Source organism: Euleptes europaea, chromosome 13, assembly GCF_029931775.1.
Source record: "Euleptes europaea isolate rEulEur1 chromosome 13, rEulEur1.hap1, whole genome shotgun sequence".
NCBI classification, from domain to species: domain Eukaryota; kingdom Metazoa; phylum Chordata; class Lepidosauria; order Squamata; family Sphaerodactylidae; genus Euleptes; species Euleptes europaea.
This window is the reverse complement of record NC_079324.1, coordinates 46,269,090-46,293,856: the sequence shown is the minus strand read 5'-3', so window position 1 is coordinate 46,293,856 and position 24,767 is coordinate 46,269,090. Positions and strand designations below refer to the sequence as shown.

The window sequence follows — 24,767 nt, the reverse complement described above, 5'->3', positions numbered from 1 at the left end:
AAAGGTCATTTGGGGGGGGGAAACTGGACTAGGAATCAGGATGGTTGTACCATAAAAGGACATGCTTGGTAACAGGGTAGGGGGGTGGGAATGCACCTGCTGAAGACAATCTCAGTTCACTCCCACTGGCTACCACCACCTCCAACATGCCTATTTAGTCTTGCCAACTGAAGTGTCACAGTGGGGAGGGGCAGCGTGTAAGCTCACCATGCTGGGAGAACGATGGCTCAAGACAGAGAAGCTGCAATAAATGGCCTGCATGCTAGCTTGGAGAGACACGTGCAGGCAGGGCAAACTATGACAGTATATACTGAAAATTCACAGTGGATAGCCGTGTTAGTCTGTTTGCAGTAGTCAAAAAGGGCAAGAGTCCAGTAGCACCTTAAAGACTAACAAAAATATTTTCTGGTAGGGTATGAGCTTTCGTGGCTCACGAAAGCTCATACCCTACCAGAAAATATTTTTGTTAGTCTTTAAGGTGCTACTGGACTCTTGCCCTTTTTGACTAGTATATACTGAAAGACTGCAGACAGTGAGCAGATGGAAATAATCTACTTGGCAGTTTATTGACAGCTGTAGTCACATGACTGTAAAAAAAGATGTAGTCAGAACAGGCCTGAACAGGTTGAGAATGATGACTCAGCAGCTGCCAGTTGATTGGTTAATTGACTAGGCAGAATTGTATATAACTGTACAAAGAATGTATGTATTCACTCTGCTACAAATAGAGTGTCTGGTGGAGCACTTTGTCGGAGTATGCCAGAGCTTGCTTGTATGTATTTGTTGCACCTGTAAATAAATGTAAATAGCACTTATTCAAACTGTGCTGACTCTGCTGTCCTCACTTGAGCCTGAGGTGGCAGCCAACCTAAAATACAGAAGCCGTCAAACTAGGCAGAGCCTCTAAGCAGCAATGCAGGTACAGACTGCTAGACAAGAGACTGTTTAAAGGAGGTACTTTCAGAGTAGCTGATGGCAGTGGGAGTTCCCCAGTATGGTTTTGGCATTCCCGAAGAGTGAAGGAAGGGGCACAGTCACTGAGTGCAGATTTGGGACGGCTGTGAGGTTTCTGACCTCCCGGGGACCAACAGAGGAACAGGGAGGAGAAGAAGGAGAAGAGTTGGTTTTTATACCCCACTTTTCTCTATCTTTAAAGAGTCTCAAAGTGGCTTACAATCGCCTTCCTTTCCCTCCCCACAACAGGTACTCTTGTGAGACAGGTGGGGCTGAGAGAGTTCTAAGAGAGCTGTAACTAGCCCAAGGTCACCCAGCAGGCTTCATGTGGAGGAAAGGGGGGGGAAATCAAACCCGGTTCTCCATATTAGAGTCCACCACTCTTAACCGCTATACAACGCTGGGCTTGTGGGTTTGTTCCTTCGCATTTGGTCTAATAGATACAGAAGAGCATCAGTGTGGTGTCCAGCTAAGCTCCTGGGGAGCCCCCAGTTCAAATCCCTGCTCTGCCATAGGGAAGAAGCTTGTCCAGCAACCTGAGCTCCTCAGAGGAAGGATGAGATAAAATTGCATAACTGAGAGACCACATATACTACTTCATTGCAAGGAGAGCGTGATCCCCAATAAGTACGCACAATGCCTTAACTTAACCTGCCTGCTCTCCTGCAAACAGTCTACAGCAGAAAAGCTGTCACCTGCAGCATACCTTCTGATCGGTCAGTGAATACATATTCCCAATGATCTGGGCAGCCATCTTTCTGGTGTCCGTGGAACGATCTTGGAAAGCTCTCTGGACAATGGGCATGATGAGGGCCAGAGAGGGCGCATCAATGAAATGGACAAACTTGGTGTCCAGCAGGGTCTGCAGGCATTTCTGAGTCTTCCTGGAGGGATCCGTCAAGGCATCCAGGAGAACTGGCGTAATGGCTGCGCGTTGGAAAAGGAGACGCAACAAGGTCACAAAGAGAAGCCATCATTGTGCTAACAGAAATGGGATCCCTCTTGAGAAAGGGTCTCGTCCAATACAGGAACTGCCCTTGTTGGATTGGATCAACGATCCATCGCATCGATCATTCTGTTGCAAACAGAGGCCAGCAAGACAGCTTTGGGAGCTCACAAACTCTGTTTATTCCCCTGATGAAGCTAACACGATAATCGTTGGGGATACTAATTGGATAAAATATCTGCTCTCTTTTATTGTACCATTGACTTTTTACCTTGCTCACAAGCAGGCCATGAAAGTTTGTCCCACCAAGTAACGGGTATTCAGATATACTACCTCTGTATACTCAGCCATCATAACTGGCAGCCACTGATAGAGTTAAATTAACGGAGAACAGATCTTATTCCAAAGTTATTTAAGCTAGTGACTACCATGATGCCTCGTGGCAGTAACTTCCACAACTCTGCATGACGTGAAGTTCTTCCTTTTGTCTGTCCTAAACCTACTGACAATAGCAACAAGACACAACCATCACTTCAAAGGCCTACAGCAGGGGAAGCCCACCAGGGACTCAAACTGGACGTCCCAGACACAACACAGATTGCTTCTTCCCAGCTGGCTGCACCTGCAAACCCCACCTGGCACACGCAGTCCTACGGCTTCTCTGTCCGCATCCATTCCTATCTGCCATATGCATTTATATTCCACCCATCTATTTCTAATACAGACTTTGCAGGTATTTAAGAAGGAGGAGGAGGAAGGAAAAGAAGAAGAAGAGGAAGAAGAGTTGGTTTTTATATGCCGATTTTCTCTACCTTTTAAGGAGAATCAAACTGGCTTACAATCGCCTTCCCTCCTCCCGCCCCCCAAAAAAGACACCTTGCAAGGTGTCCAGCAACACTCTGATGGCTTCATGTGGATGAGTGGAGAAACCAACCCAATTCACCAGATTAGCATCCGCCGCTCATGTGGAGGAGTAGAATCAAACCCGGTTCTCCAGATCAGAATCCATTGCTCTTAACCACTATGCCACGCTGGTTCTCTTCTAATCAAACGGCTCCTGTGTGTGCACAGAGATTCCAGATCACAAATGGAAATCTGTGCTCTTCAAGCTTCAGTGTTGTTATTAAGATTATTGGCGGAAAAAACCATTTCCCTTAACAAACAAAGCTTTAAGATGCGCTTGGACTGAAACTACCTTGCACAACAGACGCTTACCTAAAACCTCAGGATTTCTGATAACCGACCCGATCTGCCGAAGGGCCTGCTGCCCGGCCTTCTGGACCTTCACGTGGGAGTCCGTGAGGACTTCAGTGAGTTTTGGCACAATGTTTGGCAAGCAGGAGGAGAGCTGCTTGGGAGCGCAGTAGGCCATGGCCCCAAGCAATTCCACGGAGCCTGGAGGAGGCGTGAAAGAGGAAATTAGCTGTTGGGAATGGTGGGACGATAGCCGGCGCATCTTTAGTGTGCCAAGCTGGCACCCCCCGCCCCCCAGTTGGGAGTTCTGGATGGCTGTTCAGGACTGGGTAGGCAAGGATTTGCTTCCTAAACCCCCACCCCTTGGATAGGGTGCCTAGTTTGCTGGCTGCCCAGATAAAGCCTGGCTGAAGAGGTCCGAATTGCTTCCCTGAGTCAAGGACATCTGAATAAAGATCTTACCAGCTTTGGTTCTCCAGGACTCCTCCTCTAGTGCAGCCAGCAACGATGGCAGGACCAGTTTTACGCCATGGGCACTCAGGTTGCTCATCACTGCTTTGGCACAGTCATCTGCAGCCTCAAGGAAAAAACGAGGATGCTTAGGATCTGCCCTCGATTCCTACCAAGACCCAACTGTCAAGTGTAATTCTAATTTGCATACAAGCTGAGGGAAGATCAGGCTTGCTCTCAGCAATGGTCGTATGGGTATGGAGGTAGTGCAGGAGAAGGGAAGTGGGGATGAAAACCACAGCCACAGACTAACTAAGAGATAACAACCACATTAATACTCCTGAGTATTTACTCTCATCAGCAGTCGGTTTGGATCCTGCTGCTCCCACCCCGTTAGGCAGGATCACTCCAACGCTTGAAAGCATTTTATTCCCCTACTGGCAGAGGAAGCCTGCCCAATTCTTGCAACATAGCTATGACAGATACCCATAAAAATTCCCCATGTCCTTAAGGTGGGGCATCTTTTGCCACTGCTGGTTTGGCAGCACCTTTTTCGGTACTCTAGTGCTCTCCTTTTTCTTGATAAGGCCCGTCCAGTGCTTTCCTTGCCCGATTAAGGTATGACTGTCCCTGGGCTCTCAGTTCAACCTCTTTTCTCCTCCAGTGAATCCTCAGGGAGGGGCACCTGCCATACCCTTATCACCAAAAACTTCAGATGGATGACAGGAGCTCCCTGCCCCCTACAAATACCTTACCCCTTTGCCTCAGGGAGTCAGACCACCCCTATTCCCCCTTTCCTAGCCATTTGTGCTTTTCTTTTTCTCTTTTCAAAATCCTGCACTGTTGGGTCGCAGCAGAGCCTACCCTAGATGGACACTCTTCCGCCAGGAGTTAAAAAAACACCTTCAAATCATTTATTTATGTGTTTACACCCTGCTATTCTCCCCAAGTGGGGTCCCAAAGTGACATACATCACTGTTCTCCCCTCCTATATTTTATCCTCACAACAAAAACCCTGTGAAGTAGTCCATGCTGACAGAGGGCAACAGGCCCAAGACCACTCCCAGTGAGTTCCTATGGAAAAGCGGGGAATTGGACTTGTGTCTCCCGGATCTTAGTCCAGTAATCAGTACACAATGTTGTCTGCCGCCTGGCAGGTCCTGCTCACTGGCCGTGGAGCAACCGAAGCCAGGATGCTCTTCTATCCCAAGGGAGAGGCAGAAGTGTGGAGAGTCAAGGAAAGAAAGGGCGGATTTGGCAAGCTTGGGACCCGATGACTGCAAAAAGCCGGCGGTCTGCCACTGACCTGTGTCCTGCCCCTATCCTCCGCTGCAACCCCTTCCCTCCCAACTGCAGAAAATCCTAAAAGAACATATGACCCCCCCCCACTCACTTGGATTCCATGCACTGGAAAAGCAAATGGAAAGGTTAAAGCTCTTCGTTGAACTGCCTGTCTGCACTCCTAGGAACTCTGTTCTCCTTACCTCTCGGACGTACTGATTTCCATCTCCAAAGCAGAGCAGCAGGTGGGGTAACACATGGACCACGTAGGGCTCGAAGAGCTTCCCAAGCATGGTGCAGAGCATCTCAAAGGCAAACAAAGCCCCTAATGAGAGACGGGACAGTCTGTCAGGACAACACATCAGTCAGCCCACCGCTGTACTGCTTGCCCGTGCTGATTCTCGGACACTGGAGCAGCACACAGCTAATGAAGAAACACTCCAGCCAACTGAGGGACACGCTCTTCTCGTGAACCTGACTTTAGTCCTCCTTAGTGGAGCTATGTTCCAACTGCGGCCTCTGAGTGGCAGGACCAAGACAATGTAAGGGAGAGCTTCTCTAAAGCCTCACCTCTAGAGCAATGCAACTCTAAATGGCCATGTTCAAATTGGTAATGCCAAGACTGCACTAGCAACACCTCTGGCCTCAGCAAGGTAAAATGAGCAGGCCAGGTCAAGGAGAAAAGCATGCTCAATTCACCTTCTCGCCGCCGGAAGTTCTTCTTGTCCTGGATGGCGTCGGTCAGAGTGGCCATCATTTCCTGCTGCTTCAGCGAGAGGATGCCGAGGCCTTTCACCAGGCCAGCTAACCCGTAGGCAGCCCCTTTCCTTTCAGCGTACTTGTCCGATTCCAGCAGCAGCTGCATCAGCTTCTGGATCATTCCTCCTGCATCTTCTTTGATGGCGGGCACAAGAGGCGGTAGGCAGCCAGCCACAGACTCCTGAACCTATGGGAAGTACCACCAACAGGTCACCAGATCCGTATGCCAACTGACCCAACGCTTCATGAACTTCCAACAGCCAAAGAGTCACGTCACTGCATGAGTCACGTGAACACACATGAATACATGAAGCTGCCTTCTACTGAATCAGACCCTTGGTCCATCAAAGTCAGAATTGTCTAAGACTGGCAGTGGCTCTCCAGGGTCTCAGGCAGGGGTCTTTCACATCACCTACTTGCCTAGTCCCATTAACTGAAGGTGCTGGGGATTGAACCTAGGACCTTCTGCATACCACTGAGCCACAGCCCCTTTTAACAGTCCCTCCTAACCACGTAAGCAGCACTTCACTGCTCAGATATCTGGGTCACAGAGATCCCCAACTGGGTCGCACTTTTTCTTTTTTATATACATTTTGTCAGCCTTAATAAGATATAACAAGGGATTACTGTTGATAGCAAAGGGAAGGTGTTTGTTCCTGTTAGGTCTCATAGACTTGTGCCATTTTCCTTTCAACTCAAAATCTTCTAGAGAGATGAGTAAAAAGTGGTTATCATTTCCTTAACTGTTGTTAAATGAGTCTTCTTCCTCCTTGGGGCATTCAGATGATGCGGGTGCCACCAAGTGGCCAACTTTGGAAATGCAGCATTTCATTTCCCTCAAATCACCTCCATTAGGATCTAACTGATCCCAACATCATTTTAATGAAACCCTCCAAGCTAATAAAATAAAATAAAACACACAGTAACTGCCCCTTTCACTGTAGGAGAATACTTGGGAGCATAAAGTAGCACCGATCTGAAAGAAAGTTTCATATATTCTTATTCCTCCCCGTTGGGGGTCTGTTCTGAACCCAATTAACTTCACAAATACGTTGTCCTTCTCCAAATTCGCTGGGGGGGGGGAATCTACACAGCAAACCTCCAAAATCTCTATGAAATACATGTCCATCCTGTTAATGTATTTTCAGATCCTGCGTACTAACTGTAATTGTTAGTAATTACTTGCTCTTTGTTTATTGCTGAAGTGCTGTTTTATTCATGCCTTCCATTTACTGTGATGTTTATTGTTATTATTTACAAAATGTGTAAATGAGTAAATAGATATATATAAAGTGCTCTACAGGCCTACAATAAAATTCAGTCCATTGGGAAACCACTTGTGCTTAGGAAAAACCTTTTGAAACAAAATGCTTTGGGCGAGCCGAGAAATCTAAACCCAAGCAGGGCCCAAAGAAACTTCTTTACACGAGGACCATGCCACAGTGGTGGAGCCAATAAAAAATGACCTATGCTACACCCTAGCGAGGAAAGGAGACCAAAGAGAAGGCAGGCTCTAAGATGCCTACAGCGCAGGGCACTTGAGGCTTCAAAGATAATAACAGGCACCATTATACAGCTCTTGCAATTTCTTGTTTCTTTTTTACCAAAGGAAACCAGTTTATTCCTGCTGTACTTAAAGTGTTTAATTTAAAAATCTGTGCTAGATTACTATATGGTGTGCCAATCTGGATCTCTGCTTTCAATGCACTGCTTGAATGGGTTCAAGCAAAGTTCTTGAGAAAAATTTTAGGGCTTCCAGCCTGCGTATCTTATGCGGCCATATGCTTGGAGTTGAACCAGAGACGTCTAGTAACTAAGGCCTGGATGATAACGATTAAATTTTGACCCTAATAGCCTTATTTACCTTATGCTCGCTGAGTACCATATTTCTGATTGGCTGGCCCTCATTGGTAAGAAAATTTCAGTCATTGGTCTTAATATTAATGATTTGTCCTGCTCTCTGAAAATAGTGCCTTTGCGTTGATCAAACAAAGACTTATCGATGTGGAGTTACAAGAACTGAAAAGCCTTGCTTCTGGCCGTTGCTCTCCAGTGCTCTGGGGTATTCCTTATGGTCCCTCCTTTCCGGAATACTTTTCCTGTTTGATTGAACCGTCCCTTCGTAGGGCATTTATGTTGTTTCGTTTTAATGTTCATCCTTCTATGGTGTTATATGGGAGATTTGAGAAAATCCCATACACAGAGAGATTGTGTCCTTGTGGGATGAACAAGATTGAGGATAACGAACATGTCCTACTTTACTGCAAATTTTATAAGGGTATTCGTACCATTCACTTAAAGTCTAGTCTGCAATCTCTTGAGGGGCTATCTGATCACTGTAAAATTTGTAAACTTGTTGTAACAAAGAACAGGAATATCATTGAATCGGTAGTGAAATTTCTCTACTATGCTACTAGGAGGAGATTTTCTCTTGACTCCTGACGTTTTTGTAATTGTTTTCTTGATGTTTATGCCAATAAAGGTTGTGTGATGTGAACAGGCACCATTAAAAAGTTTTTCACCAGTGAGGCAAGCGAGACTTTGCTCAGTTCACTCCCTACAATGACTTCATGTGTTTGTGCTTCAATGTATTGTGGGAAATGGCGGCCTAGGCACATCCAGCATGGGAAGGTCCACAGGTGTGTTCTGCCATGGTAGGGGGAGGGGAATACGCTACCTGCTGGGATGGAGTGGAAAGAGCCGCTATCAGTTTGGCCACGATCGGTTTCACTTTAGGATCACTCTTGTCCAAATGTTTGGCCAGAGACCCCATCAGAATGACCACACTCTGCCTGACGGCATCATAGTTGGCATCGTTTGGCGCGTTCTTCAGGAACTCTTCAAACACTGGCAACAGGGAGCTTACACTGTCCTGAAAGTAAAGATATTGTTAACCGTGATGAGAAGAAAACCACTCAAGCAGGGCTGGGTAATGGGTGTGTGTGTGTGTGTGTGAAGCCTTTAATCCAAAATTAAATCGCAGGCAGAGCAGCAAGGGCAGCGGGTAGAGCAGCGAGGATGGGGGTGCAGTGAGGGAGAGGGGAGGAAGGAAAGGTGAGGGTCCTTGGGGATCCACACTGGTTTATTCTAATAGCCAACCTAGCTATATCTGAGGATACTTAAATGTGCAGAGTAGCACTGTAAATGGAGAAGAACGGACAAATTTGCAGAAAAATCTGAAATCTTAAAAAAAATTTAAAATAATATAATAAAACCCAAATGATAAAAGGAGCACCTGCAGCTTTAAGAAATGGATACCCTCAGTGGCTGTTGCTAGGCAACCACAGTTTTGCCAGAATTCCATTTCTGTCAATAAAAGACAGGGGAAGGAAGCAGGGCCCTTTCCACGGCTCTTTTAGCCTCTGAGAAAGGACCCAGAGGGGACAGGTCTGCCAGCAACCACCGGGTGATTTGATATTATGCAATCTGCCTGACCCACCCAGACCCGGCTGCTTGCTGTTATTCAAAAGCAGTTACCCAACTAAAGCCAGTGTGGTTAGAGTTCCAGATCAGTATCTGGGAGACCCAGGTTTGCATCCCCACTCTGCTATGGAAGCTCACTAAGTGACTTTTGAGCCAGTCACACATTCTCAGCCTCATCTACTTCACAGGGCTGTTGTGAAGATAAAATGGAGGAGAGGGGTATGATATAAGCTGTTTTGGAAGAAAGACAGGAAATCAATGAATAATAAATATAGCTGAAGACGGTAGGAAGATAAAGGTGGGTGGGTTTGAAGGAGAGAAGGAAAAGGTGAGGATATGGGAGTTGCTACGAGGTGGGACCAGATACAGGGGAAACTGAAATTCTCCCCTCCAGTCTTTGCAGGTCCCCCCCCCCGGTTCAAATGGGCCCAGCACAGCTGCACTGCACAACTGGGCTATATTTTCCTGGAGAGAGGCTGCCAGGGCAAGGGAAGGAAGGAAAGCTGAAGACAGAGGAGCAAATAAAGGTAGTTTGACTGGTGGATGGAAAGGAGAGAAGCAAGCAGGAAAGGGGGATGGAAAGGGCTTTTAGGAAAGGAAAAGAAAACATAGTGGAGGAGGGAGAAATGAGATGCACCCCATACATCCTTGTGGTTCCCCCACTTGTACTTATTCTAATGCTAAAGGAGCGATCAAATCCAACTTGCCTTGCCGTGGGTGTTGAGTGCCGAGAGGGCTGCATCCAGCATACATTTTCGGACCTCAGGATTGCGATCGTTAAGGGCATCAGGCACAAAGAACTGGAAAAGGGGCTTCACCTGTGAACTATCCAGATGCTGAGAAAGTTTGTTCAGGGCCAAAGCAATTCCACACCTGTCAGGAGAACACACTAGCTGTTACATTTTTAAGTCACACTATGTTTGTTTTTTTAAATCAACAGAAAGCTTGGAACATTTCATTTAGGTTAAGAGTCAGAATTTAAACAGGGAGTACCTAGCTTCCCACTGGTCAGGCGGAGACTCAGATATCACACGTCCAAGAGCATCCAAAACTGGAGGGGGCCTCTGATAAGAGAGGAAGAGATAAGCGTCCATCAGGGGGGGAAATTGTTCAGGCACCATGAGAGGTGGAAACAGGCGTTACGTTATTTTTTGGAGACTCACATAGAGTTTCTCCTGATAAATCTCCATCAGTTTGGTCATGACGTCCCTTGTTTGGCTTCGGTACTGTTCAACACCCTTGGAGAGAGCCTCCGCGCCCGCCTGCCGCACGGCTTCCTCGTAGTGGATGACGTCTTTAATCAACACTGAACAGATATCTGGCTGCAGCTCCAGCCCCATCGACTCCCACAGCCTGCAGGTAACAAAGAAAGTTGAAACAACCACTACTCTATCTTGCATTCAGGCAAAAGCAATACAGAAAACTTTGGCTTTGAAAGGTTATTTCTGAATTTAGCATCGGGGAGGGGGGGAGAAATCACAGACCGTGGTTCGGGCCACAGAGTTCAGCTGCCAAACATGAGCTTTTGTCCACTTATGAAAAGGACAGCCAGCAGGATGTAGTGGTTAGAGTATCAGACTAGGATCTGCGAGACCTAGGTTCGAATCCCCCTCTGCCATGGGAGCTTGCTGGGTGACCCGGCAACTCCAGCTACAAAGTTATCTTACAGTGCATTCCTAAGGAGAGTTACTCCAGTCTAAGCCAATTCATTTCAACGGGCTTAGACTGGAGTAACTCTCTTTAGGAAGGCACTGTTAGGTAGCAGGTATTGGGAAAAACCTTTCTGTGCTTGGGATCTTGGAGAACTGCTGCTAGTTATCTTGATATGTTCCCAGGTCATGAGCATACTACCTCGGGTCCCAGATAAATGATGCCCACTTGCCATTTGGACTCATCTGCCTGCGGGAGAAAAGGACTACAAATGACACCTGTCACCTCTCTGCCGACTTTCGGATTTCTTCTTCCTTGTCAAACTTCACCACCCAGAGACGGCGCAAGAGGTTCAGCCCGTTCTTCTCATCACTATCTGGGGTTGGCAGCACCATCTGCAATTCCATCAGTCCCTGAACAGGAATCAACCGGACAGATCAGTACAAAGCTTATCTTTGGCTTCCCCACTGCCTGGTATCTCAGGACTTCAATCACAGGAATTGTCTGAAGAAGACTAAACTAGGAAGTGTTTGAACTCTCTCTTCCAGGGCTTACAATCTACATGTTGGGCTGTTCACCCATTCCGCCACACAACTGGGATCAGCTTCACACTCCTACGGGCCCTCCTTTTCACTGCCTTTCTTACTGTGGTATAAAGCCACAATCACAGGATGTGGCAATGAATGGAGGGAAACTTTGGCAGCGGTCTGACTGTGCGATGTTCACAAGCAAAGAATTAAAGCAATAGCCCTCCCCTTTTTCATCCCCTGGAACCTGGCATCCCCCTTGACTCCGAACACTGATTTTGCATTACAAGATGATTTAATATCCAAGGTACTTGGAAGATCCTTCCACATTCCTAATACCCCACCTCAATCACTGTTTTCCATCAGCAAGTGAAGCCTCTTTCTTCTGTTTTGTCTGGTGTACCCTCACTGACTGACCCTCCTTGCTTGTTCTTAACTACTTTATTTTATATGTGTGTCTTGTTTTTAAAAGTTGATTTTAATTATTTTTAATTGCTTGCCATCTTGAGAGCCCTAATTTGGAAGAAAAGCAGCATACTTGTGTATTAGGTAAACAAATTCAGCATAAACATCAAGGCGCGAGGAGGAGCGGAGGATGATCACAAGCACATAACTCCTCCTATCCAAGTGAGAATGTGATTCCAACTGACCCGGAGAGCTGCATCGCGAACGTTCATGCACGGAGACTGAAGGGCTTGAAGCAGCACATCAATTTCCTCTTGCTCTGCATAGGCACAACCGTCCTCTCCGCTACTGCTGGCGCACAAAGCTGTCAGCGCATTCGAAGCCAAAACCTGAGAAACACCAACAGATCTAGAATGAATGGCCAAAGTCACTGCCACAATGTGAAGATTTATTTAGGTTATTTATATGCTGCCTCCTGCTGTTCGAGAACTGCCCAGAATAGAGATCATGTCAGCGTGCTAACCTCAGCACTATTGTAAGTGAATCCTTTGCTTTACAACTTCTCTCGAACCTATCGCTTTTGCCAAGGAAAACCTCTCCTCTCCCCACCATAGCTAGCAAGAAAAAAATAGCATATTATTGTGCAGTTCTACAGGGATACTCGAACTGAAGAAATGTTAATCAATGGATCATGAACTACATCAATGAAGAAGACGAAGAAGAAGAAAAGTTGGTTTTTATATGCTGACTTTCTCTACCACTTAAGGGAGAATCAAACCGGCTTACAATCACCTTCCCTTCCCCTTCCTTCACAACAGTCACCCTGTGAGGTAGGTGGGGTTGAGAGAGCTCTAAGAGCTGTGACTAGCCCAAGGTCACCCAGCTGGCTTCATGTGTGGGAAACATGGAGTGGGGAAACAAATCCAGTTCACCAGATTAGCCTCTTCGCTCATGTAGAGGAGTGGGGAATCAAACCCGGTTCTCCAGATCAGACTCCACCACTCCAAACCACTGCTCTTAACCACTACACCACGCTGGCTCTCAACCAGCTGCCTTGTCAAGTCCCATATATTTAAGAATGGCACCTGATTCCCCCAAGGTCTCATGCAGAGGTCCTCTATACCCCTCCTAACAGAGATCTCCAAACTGGAGTTATCAGCCAAGTGCACAACCACTCAGAATAACCAAGCCATCCATGTACTAGAACTGGGATGGGCAATGTCTAGAATCCGGAGGGCTACTCCACAGTCCCAGACAGTGGCTGGAAGGAATCAGTTCATGATGAAGTCAGCACCACCTGGCAGGAAGGGGTTCACAGTTAACGGGATGCTTATACTCCGGTATTAGACAGAAAATCCAAAACAGATATTAATGTAACATTAGAAATAGAGAATTCCTATTGCTAACAATTTGGAAATATTAGTAGGATCATCAGAGACAATGACATAATTGCTCCAGGAGCCTGCATTTGGCCCATGGGCTACCTGCTAGCCATGCCTGCTCTGAAAACATTGGCCAACTCACCTGTAATCGTGGAGAGCTGGTGCCAATCACTTTGGTCAGGAGCAGCAGCATGTCGGTACGAGGCAGTAACTCAGGACCATTCTGACAGGTGGCCGGAAACAGGGCAAAAGAGGGAAGCATAAATGTTTGATATTAAAGTGTGTTCATGAGAGCAGCAGCACAATTCATTGGGAAGAGTGAGCTGACAATCAAATTTAACTGCTATTCTGTCCAGGTGTTGGGACCATTAGGGATTAGGCCACTATTACAAAGAAATAGGGATTAGGCCACTATTAAGCAAAGAAATACAAAAAAGAGGGGGAGGAAAGAAACCTTTGGGGTGCAAAGAAAGAAGAGTTGGTTTTTATATGCCGACTTTCTCTACCACTTAATTAAGAATCAAACCGGCTTACAATCACCTTCCCTTCCCCTCCCCACAACAGACACCCTCTGAGGTAGGTGGGGCTGAGAGAGCTCTGAGAGAGCTGTGACTAGCCCAAGGTCATTCAGCTGGCTTCATGTGCAGGAGTGGGGAAACCAACCCAGTTCACCAGATTAGCATCCGCCTCTCATGCAGAGGAGCAGGGAATCAAACCCGGCCCTCCAGATTAGAGTCCACCGCTCTAAACCACCGCTCTTAACCACTACACCAAATGGACAGAGGAGAATTTAGAAGTGCCCTCGTGTGTCTGAGTGTCAGTAACTTGGAAAGAAGGTGACTGGGAACCATGATGCTGTAGCAGGACTGAGAGTAGCTCTCAAACCAAGAACAAGAAGATGGGAAAGAGATTGAATGTGTGGATCTGTAGGTTTCTCGTTTTAGATATTTTTGGCCCCAAATTCCACTTTCAGTTTACTTTTTTTAACCATATATTTAATCATGATTCCTGTTTCACATACATCTGTTAACGTTCTGTCTAACAGGACTCCTGGCACAGCCTGTGGAAATGAGCAGGCCTCAAAAACACAAAAAAGGTAAAAACGCCTCTGCACATTTCTGGAAGACTGAACCAACTCTAACCTCATCCACCAGCATACTCTGGTTATTTGTAGAAGACCGGAGCTGTGCATGCACTGTGATGGTTTGCAGAACCTTGACCAGAAGGTCTTCCTTCTCCTCCCTGTCGTTGGGAGTTTCCAGCAGCACCATCTTTAGGAGAGGAAAAACTAAGGAAAATGCTGGAGCTGACAGTGGCACATGACCTACAAGGAGCAGAAGAAAACGAAGAGATGTCAGTGAGTGAAGCTGCGTTCCACACATGCACAATGCTTTGCCCTGTTGCATTAGAATATATGGCAAGGACACAGAAGAAGAAGAAGAGTTGGTTTTTATATGCTAACTTTCTCTACCACCTAAGGAAGAATCAAACCGGCTTACAATCACCCTGTGAAGTAGGTGGGGCTGAGAGTGTGACTAGCCCAAGGTCACCCAGCTGGCTTCGTGTGTAGGAGTGGGCAAACAAATCCAGTTCACCAGATTAGCGTCCGCTGCTCATGTGAAGGAGTGGGGAATCAAACCCGGTTCTTCAGATCAGACACCACAGCTCCAAACCACTGCTCTTAACCACTACACCACACAGCTCTAACCTAGCCCGCCCTCTACTAAGTCATAGGGGCCCATTCAAAATGAGGGGAGGGGGCCATGGTTCCCTTGGCTTTGTATGTAGGAGGCCCAACTCGATCCCTGCCTTCTTCAAATAAAGGATCCCATGGAGCAGGTATTGGGAAAGACCTTTCTCTGCCTGGATCCTTTGGAAAGCTAGTGGCAGTCAGAACAGACAATACCAAGCTAGATGGACCAACGTTCTGGCTCCAAACAAGGCAGCTTCCTTTAAGATCCTCCAACTACAGACACAAGGGGTCCGGAGCATTCTGCCACCTCAAGAAGCTACGGCCTCAATTTATTTTATTTATACTCTGCCTTTCTCATGGGGACTCAGATTGGATTACACAGAGGAAAAGAGCAAGAGTCCAGTAGCACCTTAAAGACTAACAAAATTTCTGGCAGGGTGTGAGCTTTCATGAGCCACAGGTCACTTCTTCAGGTATCTGCCAGAAATTTTGTTAGTCTTTAAGGTGCTACTGGACTCTTGCTCTTTTCTACTGCTACAGACAGACTAACATGGCTACCCATCGTGGATTATACAGAGGAAGTCAATACAATTGACAGGACAGTACATTCAATAAACAATGCAATAGGAATTAGGGTGGCAGAACCAACCAGAAGTCTTGAGATAGGAGGGTCCAAGGCCATGATGGGCTTTGTTTGTGATAACTAATGCCTTAAAATTGAGCCCAGTAACTGATGGGCAACCAGTGCCTGCAGGATGGGAGTAATATGCGTGTGCCATCTAGCTGCCAATTATAGCCAAGCCGCGGCATTCTGCTGAATGTGTAGACAAGGCCAAAGTTACGTGGCTCAGTGGTACAGCCTCTGCTTGGAATGCAGAAAGTCCCAGGTTCAATCCCCAGCATCTCCAGTTAAAGGGACTAGGCAAGTAGGTGATGTGGAAGACCCTGAGACCCTGGAGAGCCACTGCCAGTCTGAGTAGACAATACTGACTTCGATGTACCAAGGGTCTGATTCAGTATAAGGCAGCTTCATGTGTTCATGTGACTATAACTGATTTGGGGGCTTGACTAGCAAATGCAGGATCTGTTTTGTTTGCTTGTTTGTTTCAGTTGCAAGCAAGCAAACTAGAACAACAACAAAAGAAGGGCCAAGTAGATGAAAGCAAAATTACTACCAATCAAAGAACCAGAGAGTTGCCTTACCCGCCGCCTCCCCCTTGCTCATCCGGCCAGGAACAGTGTTTCCATGCAGCAAGTTAACCACTCTGTGAACAGCGGTGGGCAGGTCTTCCTGGCACCAGGATTCATCCAAATCGCATTCTGGCTTCATCAACCGCAGAGTCACATGACTCACCAAGGTACCTGCAAAAAAGGGGAAGAACAGCAGGATCTTGGGATCGGGATCGCTACAAAGGTAGTTTCATAGATGAAGACGAGAAGACATCCAAAAAGAAACATTTCAGGAAGCTGCATGGCCATGGCTGCACCACTGAATATAGAACACAAGCCGGGCTATGGCACATTTGGTTGAAGTTCCATATTCTCAGCTACCCACCTTATTCTATATTGTTGCAATGGCCTTTTTGATAATGCAATAAAGACTTGATTGATTGATTTAAATTCTCAGCTATTGTTTAACATGGGGTGGGGCCAACTTCTTTATTCTTGGGGGCCAGAACTTTGAAGGGGGAGGGAGGAAGACCTCCCCATGGAAGGGACCAACTGAGACAAATGTTATGCGAAAGGGAGTCCAGGATACTCTTTTCCACTCAGTGAGAGCTGAGGGACTCGCTCTCACTAGCAGGGAAATAAAAAAAAACCCTTACAGAGCTCTGCCCACAGAGTCACCCCTCCCAGGATAAATCAATGCTTATGGGCTGAACTTGGCTATGGGCAGACAGGTGACTTGTCTTAAGAACATAGGAAAAGCCATGCTGGATCAGACCAAGGTCAATCACATCCAACAGTCTGCTCACACAGTGGCCAATCAGGTGCCTCCAGATGATTGCAGCAGCATTATCCTGCCTGTGTTCCAAAGCACCTAATATAATTAATAGAATCATAGAGTTGGAAGGTACCCCCAGAGTCATCTAGTCCAACCCCCTGCACAATGCAGGAATTTCACAACTACCTCCCCCAAACACCCCAATGACCCCTACTCCATGCCCAGAAGATGGCCAAGATGCCCTCCCTCTCATCAACTGCCTAAGTTCATAGAATTGGCATGCTCCTCTGATCCTGGGGAGAATAGGTATGGATCATGACTAGTATCCATTTTTACTAGTAGCCATGAATACCCCCTTCCTCCATAAACATGTCCACTCCCCTCTTAAAGCCTTTTTTTTCGCCACAAATAACTAGGTTGCCACAAACATCTGGGATTGCATATGCACTCTGGAGGCAGGCTTCAGGAGTGGAGAGGGGAATTCACTCGTCAAGGTTTCAGCCTCTGCCCCTTTACCCTTACGGACGCACATGCAGAGCACCACTACAAAAGTATTAGTCCTGCTTAAGATTGCCTCTGGCAAGCCTCAGGAGACGGGAGGGTAGAACTCACCCAAATGGCATCCATTGATGCCGCAATGTCACTTCCTGCTCTGTAACTGATGTGGTGACGTCACTTCAGTTTTGCAGCAGGAAGTGATGTCGCGGCATCAAGAGATGCCCTATGAGCTCCTATTTTTCTCCCGCTGCCCTATGGAGCAGCAGCAGGGGACAGAGGCTGGTGGGAGGCTGCCCAACAAAGCAGGCAACCTGGCCTGCCTAGCTGTGCTTTATATGTGGAGACAGGACTTTTGCCTTTTTTTCCTGGCTTTCCTCATGCTGCAAAACAAATGAGGCTGGCCTTTTTGCCCTTGCTCAGATCACAGCAAGGCCCCCGTTAAAAATTAGCTGCCAAGCAGGGCCCAGCTCAGCAGCTTTTTATTCTAACAGAAAATCTGTACACAATATTGATTTCTTAATTACTGCTAGCAACATGGCCTGTTGGCTTTTCATTATGATGTTCTAATGAGCTTTTCATTATGATGTTCTAATGAGCTTTATTTTACGCAAGCCATTTTAAGCTTCTCGGAAAAAAAGCCATGCAGAGGTTTAACAACATCGAAGCTTTATCAACACTAACCAAAAGTCTTCAAGTGAGCAGGCATCACACAAGACGCCAAAGAAAGAAAAGGGGTCTTAATCCGTGGAGCAGCCAATGGGGATTTTAAGAGAGGCAGGAAGGAGCCAATGAGAGCAGGGATGTATTGAGAGAGACCAGGTGGGTTCCTCTTTAGAACAGCATCTAGAAGACCCAACATGGATTCCAATTCGTCATCAAGCTGCAAAGAAGACACAGCAAAGGTTACTTTCAAAACATGATCTAAAAAGAAAGTAACCATGTTCTGAATGCGAACATACAAATAAGTGTATTAATCTATTTTGTCAGAGCAAGCATAGCACCATCAAAGAGTCTCGCGGCTCCTTAAAGACCAATGAACTTATCTGTTTCGTACATTTTTATCCTGCCCTTCACCCAAGGAGCTCACAGCAGCATACTTTTTTTCTTCCACATTTTATCCTCACAACCATCCTATGAGGCAGGCTAGGCTGAGAAAGCATAACTGGCCACAAGATCACCCCACGAGTTCCTGGCCCACTTCTTCTACAACCCACGTGCTGGGTTGAAACATTCAGCCATCAGCAACTGGGTAAGTGCCTGTGTTCCTGCATCCCTGTCTACAGCTAAAGCCACCTGCTCACTCCAGCATGATCAAGAAACAGAATCCAGTAAAGGGTAACGTGCAGATTCCTTCTATGGCATCTGCCAAGGGCAGGAAGTCGGTTTCATCCCCACCTCAAAGAGATCAACCAAGTGCTTCGCTTGACTATTCTTATTTCCTGAGGCAAAATAAAGCACTGCATTAGGGACACGGTTGCAGTGAGGGCAGAACCTGCTCTCCAGCCTGACTGGGGTGTGTGTGTGTATGTGGGGGGGTGCAACGTATCTGGTAACAAAACACACAGAGACACCACAATCCCCAGGTATCCTTGCAACATACAGGCCCTTTAGGCACATATCCTGCCTGTCATCATGGCAAGCCCTTTACTGGCATTGTGAATGCCCAACGAGGTACTGGATTTAGCCCAAGTCTGTCTCACTTGCCTCTTTCAGTTGCTTTCTGGTGCGAGATTCCTTTTCCAGCTGGGCATTTAGCATCTCCTTCTGTTTGCTTGTTAGTTGGACCTCTTCTTTAATTCCTTTCTTCTTCTTTATCTCCTGCAGAAGACAAGCCATGTTAATTTTGTTAATGAGGGAAGCACCTTCAGTAACTTAAAGCTCGTGAATAAGAGTCAGAAACGAAAGAGGACCAACAAAGACAAGTCTAAGGGAGCAGCAGCAGCAAAATCCTGGGAGACCAATTGCTTTCAAAGAGCCTGGGGCCCTAAGGGCTTGCTGCTAGCCCTGGAGTCTTCCCATGCAGTAGAAGCCCAGTCACCCACTGGAATTAACCCTGGATGAAGGAGGAGAAGGCTGAATCCTGAAAGCATCAAGCAAAGGGCAGGATGTGGGATCATCTAATGATGGATAAACTCATCAGATAAAAACGGCTAGGAAGTCTGGCAAAATTGGAGACCTTGTATGCCACTGGGCACCTATTCTGGTAAAACATTAATGAATCCTCCCTAGATCACGTTCTACCTGTACCTTGCTGAGAACTCCTCTCAATAATTTTGGGTCGTGATGGTTCATACAATCGTGGCATCTTGGAAACCACTGCATTCTATTGTTCTTCAGCTCCTGTTTAATCTTTATTTGTCTTTGCATACCTCAAATTATTTATCGTTTTCACACAAAATATTTATCATTCCACACAAAGCAATCCAAACTTAGTGCTCAAACTTAAGAGAGCAAAGACACAAGCTTTAAAGACTGCCTGTGCCACCAGTTTGGTTAATCCTTGTTAAACCTTTCCAGCATTTAAAACAAACAACCAAACAAAAAATGATCACATCCTCTGCCCTGCCTTCCTCCAAGGAAGTCAAGGTGACCTACATAGAATTCTTCCTAGGTTGTTGCCTGTGAAGCAGGACAAGGTTGAAAGATGGTGACTAGCTCAAGGCCACCTACCAAGCTCAGGAAGAATTTGTACCCACATCTCCCTACTGCAACATAATGTTTACCACTCTTGGGCCAGTCACAGTTCTCTCAGAACTATCACGGCCTACATGGAGGCAGGCAATGGCAAACCACCTACAGACGTCTCACTTGAAAACCCTATGGGGTCGCCATAAGTCAGCTATGACTTGACAAAACGCACGCGCACATACACACATCCCACACACACTGGCTCTCCATTAACTTCTGCAGCACATAAGGCCTCACCTCCTTCAGCTCCAGCTCAATGATCTGCTCCTTGAAAGAATAAGCCTTGTTTTCCCGTTTCATGTTGGCCTTTTTTAGGCTGTCTTGCTGTGCACTGATGCAAAGAAGTACAGAGGAGCGTTAATTGCAGGAACAATTCTAAGAAATCAACTCAGTTACAGTCACTCGTCCACCCACCCCTTGGCATTGTGGCTTCTCCAAAGACCTCAAAATGTTAAGCGTTTATTTCTCACCTATGCAAGATAGATTTGTCATATAGCTCCCCTTCAGGGGTCTTCATGATGGCAAACTCCTCTAGTGTCACCTGACCAAGAGCGGGGTTTTCCAGAGAGGTGGAAATGGTGCTGATCACTTGAGGGAGCACCCTGGCGGGGGAGAGGATGGAGAGCATGCCCACTGCGTTCAAAGATGACTGTCAATGAAAAGAGGTATTTAAAAAAAAAGAACCACAATTACATATTGCAGAACCATTTAAGAGTCTCAGTACCAGAGCTGTGTGTGGTGTTATGGTAAAAACATTACAGTTCTGCAAAGAAAACCCACAAGGAGCTACATTCTTCACCCTTATGTAAAGCTACATCAAGACATTTCTTATCCTGCCAAGTAAGCTGCAGATTAAAGTATTCTGCATAACTTACTATGGTTTTGCTGGTCTTGGGGTAGCGATGGAGCTGTGGAGAACATTTGTCCCCAGCCCCGTTCACTCGCTTCTCAGTATACTAGGTACTACTGCACATTTATAAACGGATTTTCCAAGTCAAAAACTATATACTAGAATGCGGCAGCAAGTCACAATATGTATCATTTGGGGAGGAGGAGGAGGAGAAGGGGGGCTGAGAGAGCGCCAAGAGAGCTGTGACTAGCCCAAGGTCATCCAGCTGACTTCATGTGTAGGAGTGGGGAAACCAACCCGGTTCACCAGATTAGAGTCTGCTGCTCATGTGGAGGAGTGGGGAATCAAACCTGGTTCTCCAGATTAGAGTCCGCTGCTCTAAACCTCCGCTCTTAACCAGTACACAACGTCGGCTGAAAGTTTGGCGGGGCACAAGCCTTGCATGCACAAAGTCCAAAGATTCAAATTCTGACAACTCCAGCTAAACAGAGGGAGACTCTTGCTCAAGACTTTGAAGAACTGCAGCATGTTTCGCTAGATGATGAAGCTAGAAGGAGCAATGGCCTCACGCACCCCAAAATAAGCTTCATATTCTTCCAGCCAATCCACTCCTAAACCCACACTTGTCCAAAGATGCCCCTGAAAACCATTCCCAGAGAATGAAACCGGTTACCTTATTCATGGGCCTTTGAGTGACAATTTTGTCAAAAATTCTTCCTAGATGTCTGGTGATGAAATCTTTGGGGTCGAGCTTCATCTTGATCAGGAGGGCTGGCCAGAGGCCAGACTGCCCTGCCACTGGAAGAGATAAATGGCGAGAGTGACTTACAGGAAGCTCCAATGAACACCCACCTTGTCCTATGAGAATTCAAGCCAAGCCCGCGCCCAACAGCAACCTCCCCTCAACTTACCCAAGGAAGGGTGATTGCTCACAAGCAGCATCTCCAAGGCCAGCTTTTCCTTCTCCTCAGGATCTGCATCCACCCCTGCCACGCAGGAGACCACGCACAACATTTCCTGAAGCGCTCGAGGGGGGATGTATGTCCTTCCCTGTTCAGAAAGTTCTCCAGACTCTGTCACCAAGGCTTCGGTGGGAAGCACCTGGGCGAGAACAAGGGCTGGTTTAAGATCTCATGGAACAACACCGGAAAAATTGCTACAGCAGCACACGGACTGGGAGTGGGTGGGAGTATCATTCCTACAAGTGGGGCACCTAAACTCCTTGGGCGCAGAGGTGTAACAGGATGGGGACAGGAAGGAAAACTACAATGCTGTAGAAAGCAGAAGTTGAGCTGGGATGATACAGCGGATAGACCACTGGACGAAGACTCTGAACACACATGAACACAGGAAGCTGAATCAGACCTTTGATCCATCAAAGTCAGTATTGTCTACTCAGACCGGCAGCGGCTCTCCAGGGTCTCAGGCGGAGGTCTTTCACATCACCTACCTGCCTAGTCCCTTTAACTGGAGATGCCGCGGATTGAACCTGGGACCTTCTGCACGCCAAGCAGATGCTCTACCACTGAGCCACAGCCTCTCCCCTCTGCCATGAAGCTCACTGTGCCAGTCACACAGAGGTTAAATGGGGACAGACTATCTCACAGGGTTGCTGAGAAGGATAAAATGGGGATCCTGTGCTCTTTGGATGAAAACAAAATGTAAGAAATGACTTACAGCAGCCTATACAAGTCAGGCACTTGGCAAAAGAGTGATTTACAAGGTCCTAAAGAACTTTGAACACTGAACTGATATCAAGAGAACTAGGGTGCCAAAGAGCACATCGCTACAGTCAGCTTTTGATCACGTTTGCCACTTCATTCAGTCTCTAGGATGTGCGGAAAAAATGATTCTATAGAAGAACTGTAAAACTGCAACATGTAGCTGTTTCACTCCAAGAAGACAGAAATATTAAAAACTCCTTTGGATGCTATTTATATTCTATTGCCTTTCCATCACACACAATTCCTTTTGTTCCCCAGCATCACCCCCCCACACACACACAAACACATACTGAAAAACACATCTGCTCCCCCTCCTAGGATTTTGAAGGCCTAATTAAAATGCATTTTTTAAACTTCAAATTTTAGCAATTTTATTGCTAATTTCCTTTTCATTGAAGCCCACTGACCTGACTAAACACTGCAGCCCTGTTAACACTGTATTGCTACTTTCAGTTAACCATCCCTTCCTGCATAGCAACTCCCAAGAAACTGGAGAAATGTTGACTTCCAGTCAGACTGGGGAACATTTACCTTATGAGAACTGAGAACTGCTTTCAGCTCTTCTAAGAGCCCGTAAGCCAGGCTGAATCCCCCAGGCAAAGCCAAGAGTTTTCTTGCCGTCTGCTGGGCTAGTCTCCGGACACACCACGGCCGGCTGAGAAGGACCGCAGCCAGGGCTTTGTGATACTGCCTGAAAGGAGAGAGAACAAGGTTGGAAGAGGGAAGGGGCAGAGAGCTGGCAGAATGCTCAAGTGAGAAAAGGCTCCCAGGCACGGTTTTGGCAACCCCTTCGCTTCAAAAGCTCAGTTCAAGGCTGTGGCGGCCAGGGGTATCTTAGGGGTATCCCTAAGATACCCCCCTTCCCTCTGTGCCTAAGATGAAACAGTCTCTTTGCCACCAAACCCCCAAGGGTGCTGGTAGGAAGGTTCAGCCAGGAGAGGAGCAATATCATTGCCTGGAAAGGTTGACACAGCTACCCCCAAAGTCTGATCATTCTGATTCTACATAATAAGCCTGGCCAGTGAGCAGAATGACCCCTGCATCGTCCCGTCCCCCACATCTCCAGATGAGCCATGAGGCCCAATAAGACTGCATGAGGGGAAGAACTCTCCTTATTTTTCCACTGGAATTAAGCCAATGGGATGTCTAGGCTCCAGGTTTCAAATTATCTATAAGAACAGCTCCCGGTCCCTGTTATTTGTTTTGTTCAATCTCATTTATGCCATGTGCTGTTCTAACTAGGAAGGAGAGTTGAACCTTGGGGCTAACACTGGCACTAGTTATTTTAGACTGCTAGGAGATGCATCCCGTTAGATGAGACTGGTTATATTTTTGTTTCCTTCTTGCCTTTGCGGATTTTGTCAACATTTTTCATGGCTTCTCAGTTAGATCTGTACTGATTCCACCACTACCCATCCCTCTCCTTTTTGTACCCAAACAATTTTTTGCTTTGACTTGAAATAAATTGCTCCCCCCACTTTTTTTTACAGAGCTCTCTGCACATGCTCTGGAAATTCCTCAGCACTGCACTGCTACTTTGGGGGAGCAAGGAAAGGAATGTTAGTGCAAACGGACTACTCAGAGTCCTGAATGAACAAAGAGGTGGAGCCATGGACACATTTCTAACTGAAGCATCCCATGGATGGTGGCAGTGGAGAAAAATATTTTCTCCCCTCTTGCCAGGCATTTGGGGCATCCTACTCCTGACCAAGCAGCAATCCCGGGTGTAGCCAGGGGTATTTCTAGTAGAGAAAGAAGGCAGAAAACACCTTTATGGCAAACAAATGAAATCCGGGCTAAGTATCTGCTACTCCTACAAGCATTTAGCCTGGCCATGGCCACAGGTGTGGGCCAAAGGGCAAGATTCAAAGAGTCCCTTGGCTCTTTGAGTCCCGTGGTCTACCAAGACCACGGTTACACAGCCCGGATAACCCACAAGAACCAAAGTCCCTTGGCCCTTCGCCACTTGAGGCCCTGAGTGAGCCAGACTAGCAGATCCAGGCCCAGCCCAGGATCTCATGCACAGTACTGTTTGTAATTTTGTAAGCTACTCTGGGTCCCCAATGGAGACAAAAGCAGAGTTAAAAATGCTTAAGTAAAATAAATCCCTTCCCTTAGGTCATCATAAAGATATTGGACTGAAGGGAAAGCAACCCAAGCTATACGTACTGGATTTTAGCACCAGGCAGCCGATGCTCATGGTCCAAGAGGAGGCGCTCTGTCAGTTGTAGGACAGTACACATAGCTGCAGAAACACACAGAAACACAGAATAACATGAGTCTTTTCCCCCAGGGCTACATACATACCATGATTCCACAGGACCACAAAATCTGCCTTTCTACAGATCGCAACTTTCATATTACCTTTTAAAAAATTTATTTATTATGATTTGTTATT

The 24,767-nt window shown here is 46.7% G+C and overlaps 1 protein-coding gene across 1 annotated transcript in view; it reads right to left on the bottom strand.

Annotated features, from left to right (window-relative positions):
* Positions 1-24,767, bottom strand: part of GCN1 (GCN1 activator of EIF2AK4) — a 75,814-nt gene that overhangs the window by 32,260 nt on the left and 18,787 nt on the right. The window contains exons 17-38 of the mRNA XM_056859223.1: positions 24,539-24,614; positions 22,901-23,060; positions 21,557-21,746; positions 21,319-21,443; positions 20,266-20,444; positions 20,033-20,126; positions 18,812-18,925; positions 17,789-17,987; positions 15,868-16,026; positions 14,114-14,295; positions 13,114-13,194; positions 11,835-11,978; positions 10,943-11,070; positions 10,171-10,360; positions 10,001-10,071; positions 9,715-9,880; positions 8,262-8,456; positions 5,525-5,771; positions 5,029-5,150; positions 3,557-3,671; positions 3,116-3,295; positions 1,661-1,881 (exon numbers count right to left, since the gene is read on the bottom strand). Of these exons, the coding sequence (XP_056715201.1) occupies positions 1,661-1,881; positions 3,116-3,295; positions 3,557-3,671; positions 5,029-5,150; positions 5,525-5,771; positions 8,262-8,456; positions 9,715-9,880; positions 10,001-10,071; positions 10,171-10,360; positions 10,943-11,070; positions 11,835-11,978; positions 13,114-13,194; positions 14,114-14,295; positions 15,868-16,026; positions 17,789-17,987; positions 18,812-18,925; positions 20,033-20,126; positions 20,266-20,444; positions 21,319-21,443; positions 21,557-21,746; positions 22,901-23,060; positions 24,539-24,614 (3,338 nt within the window). The remainder of the gene's footprint in view (positions 1-1,660; positions 1,882-3,115; positions 3,296-3,556; positions 3,672-5,028; positions 5,151-5,524; positions 5,772-8,261; positions 8,457-9,714; positions 9,881-10,000; positions 10,072-10,170; positions 10,361-10,942; positions 11,071-11,834; positions 11,979-13,113; positions 13,195-14,113; positions 14,296-15,867; positions 16,027-17,788; positions 17,988-18,811; positions 18,926-20,032; positions 20,127-20,265; positions 20,445-21,318; positions 21,444-21,556; positions 21,747-22,900; positions 23,061-24,538; positions 24,615-24,767) is intronic.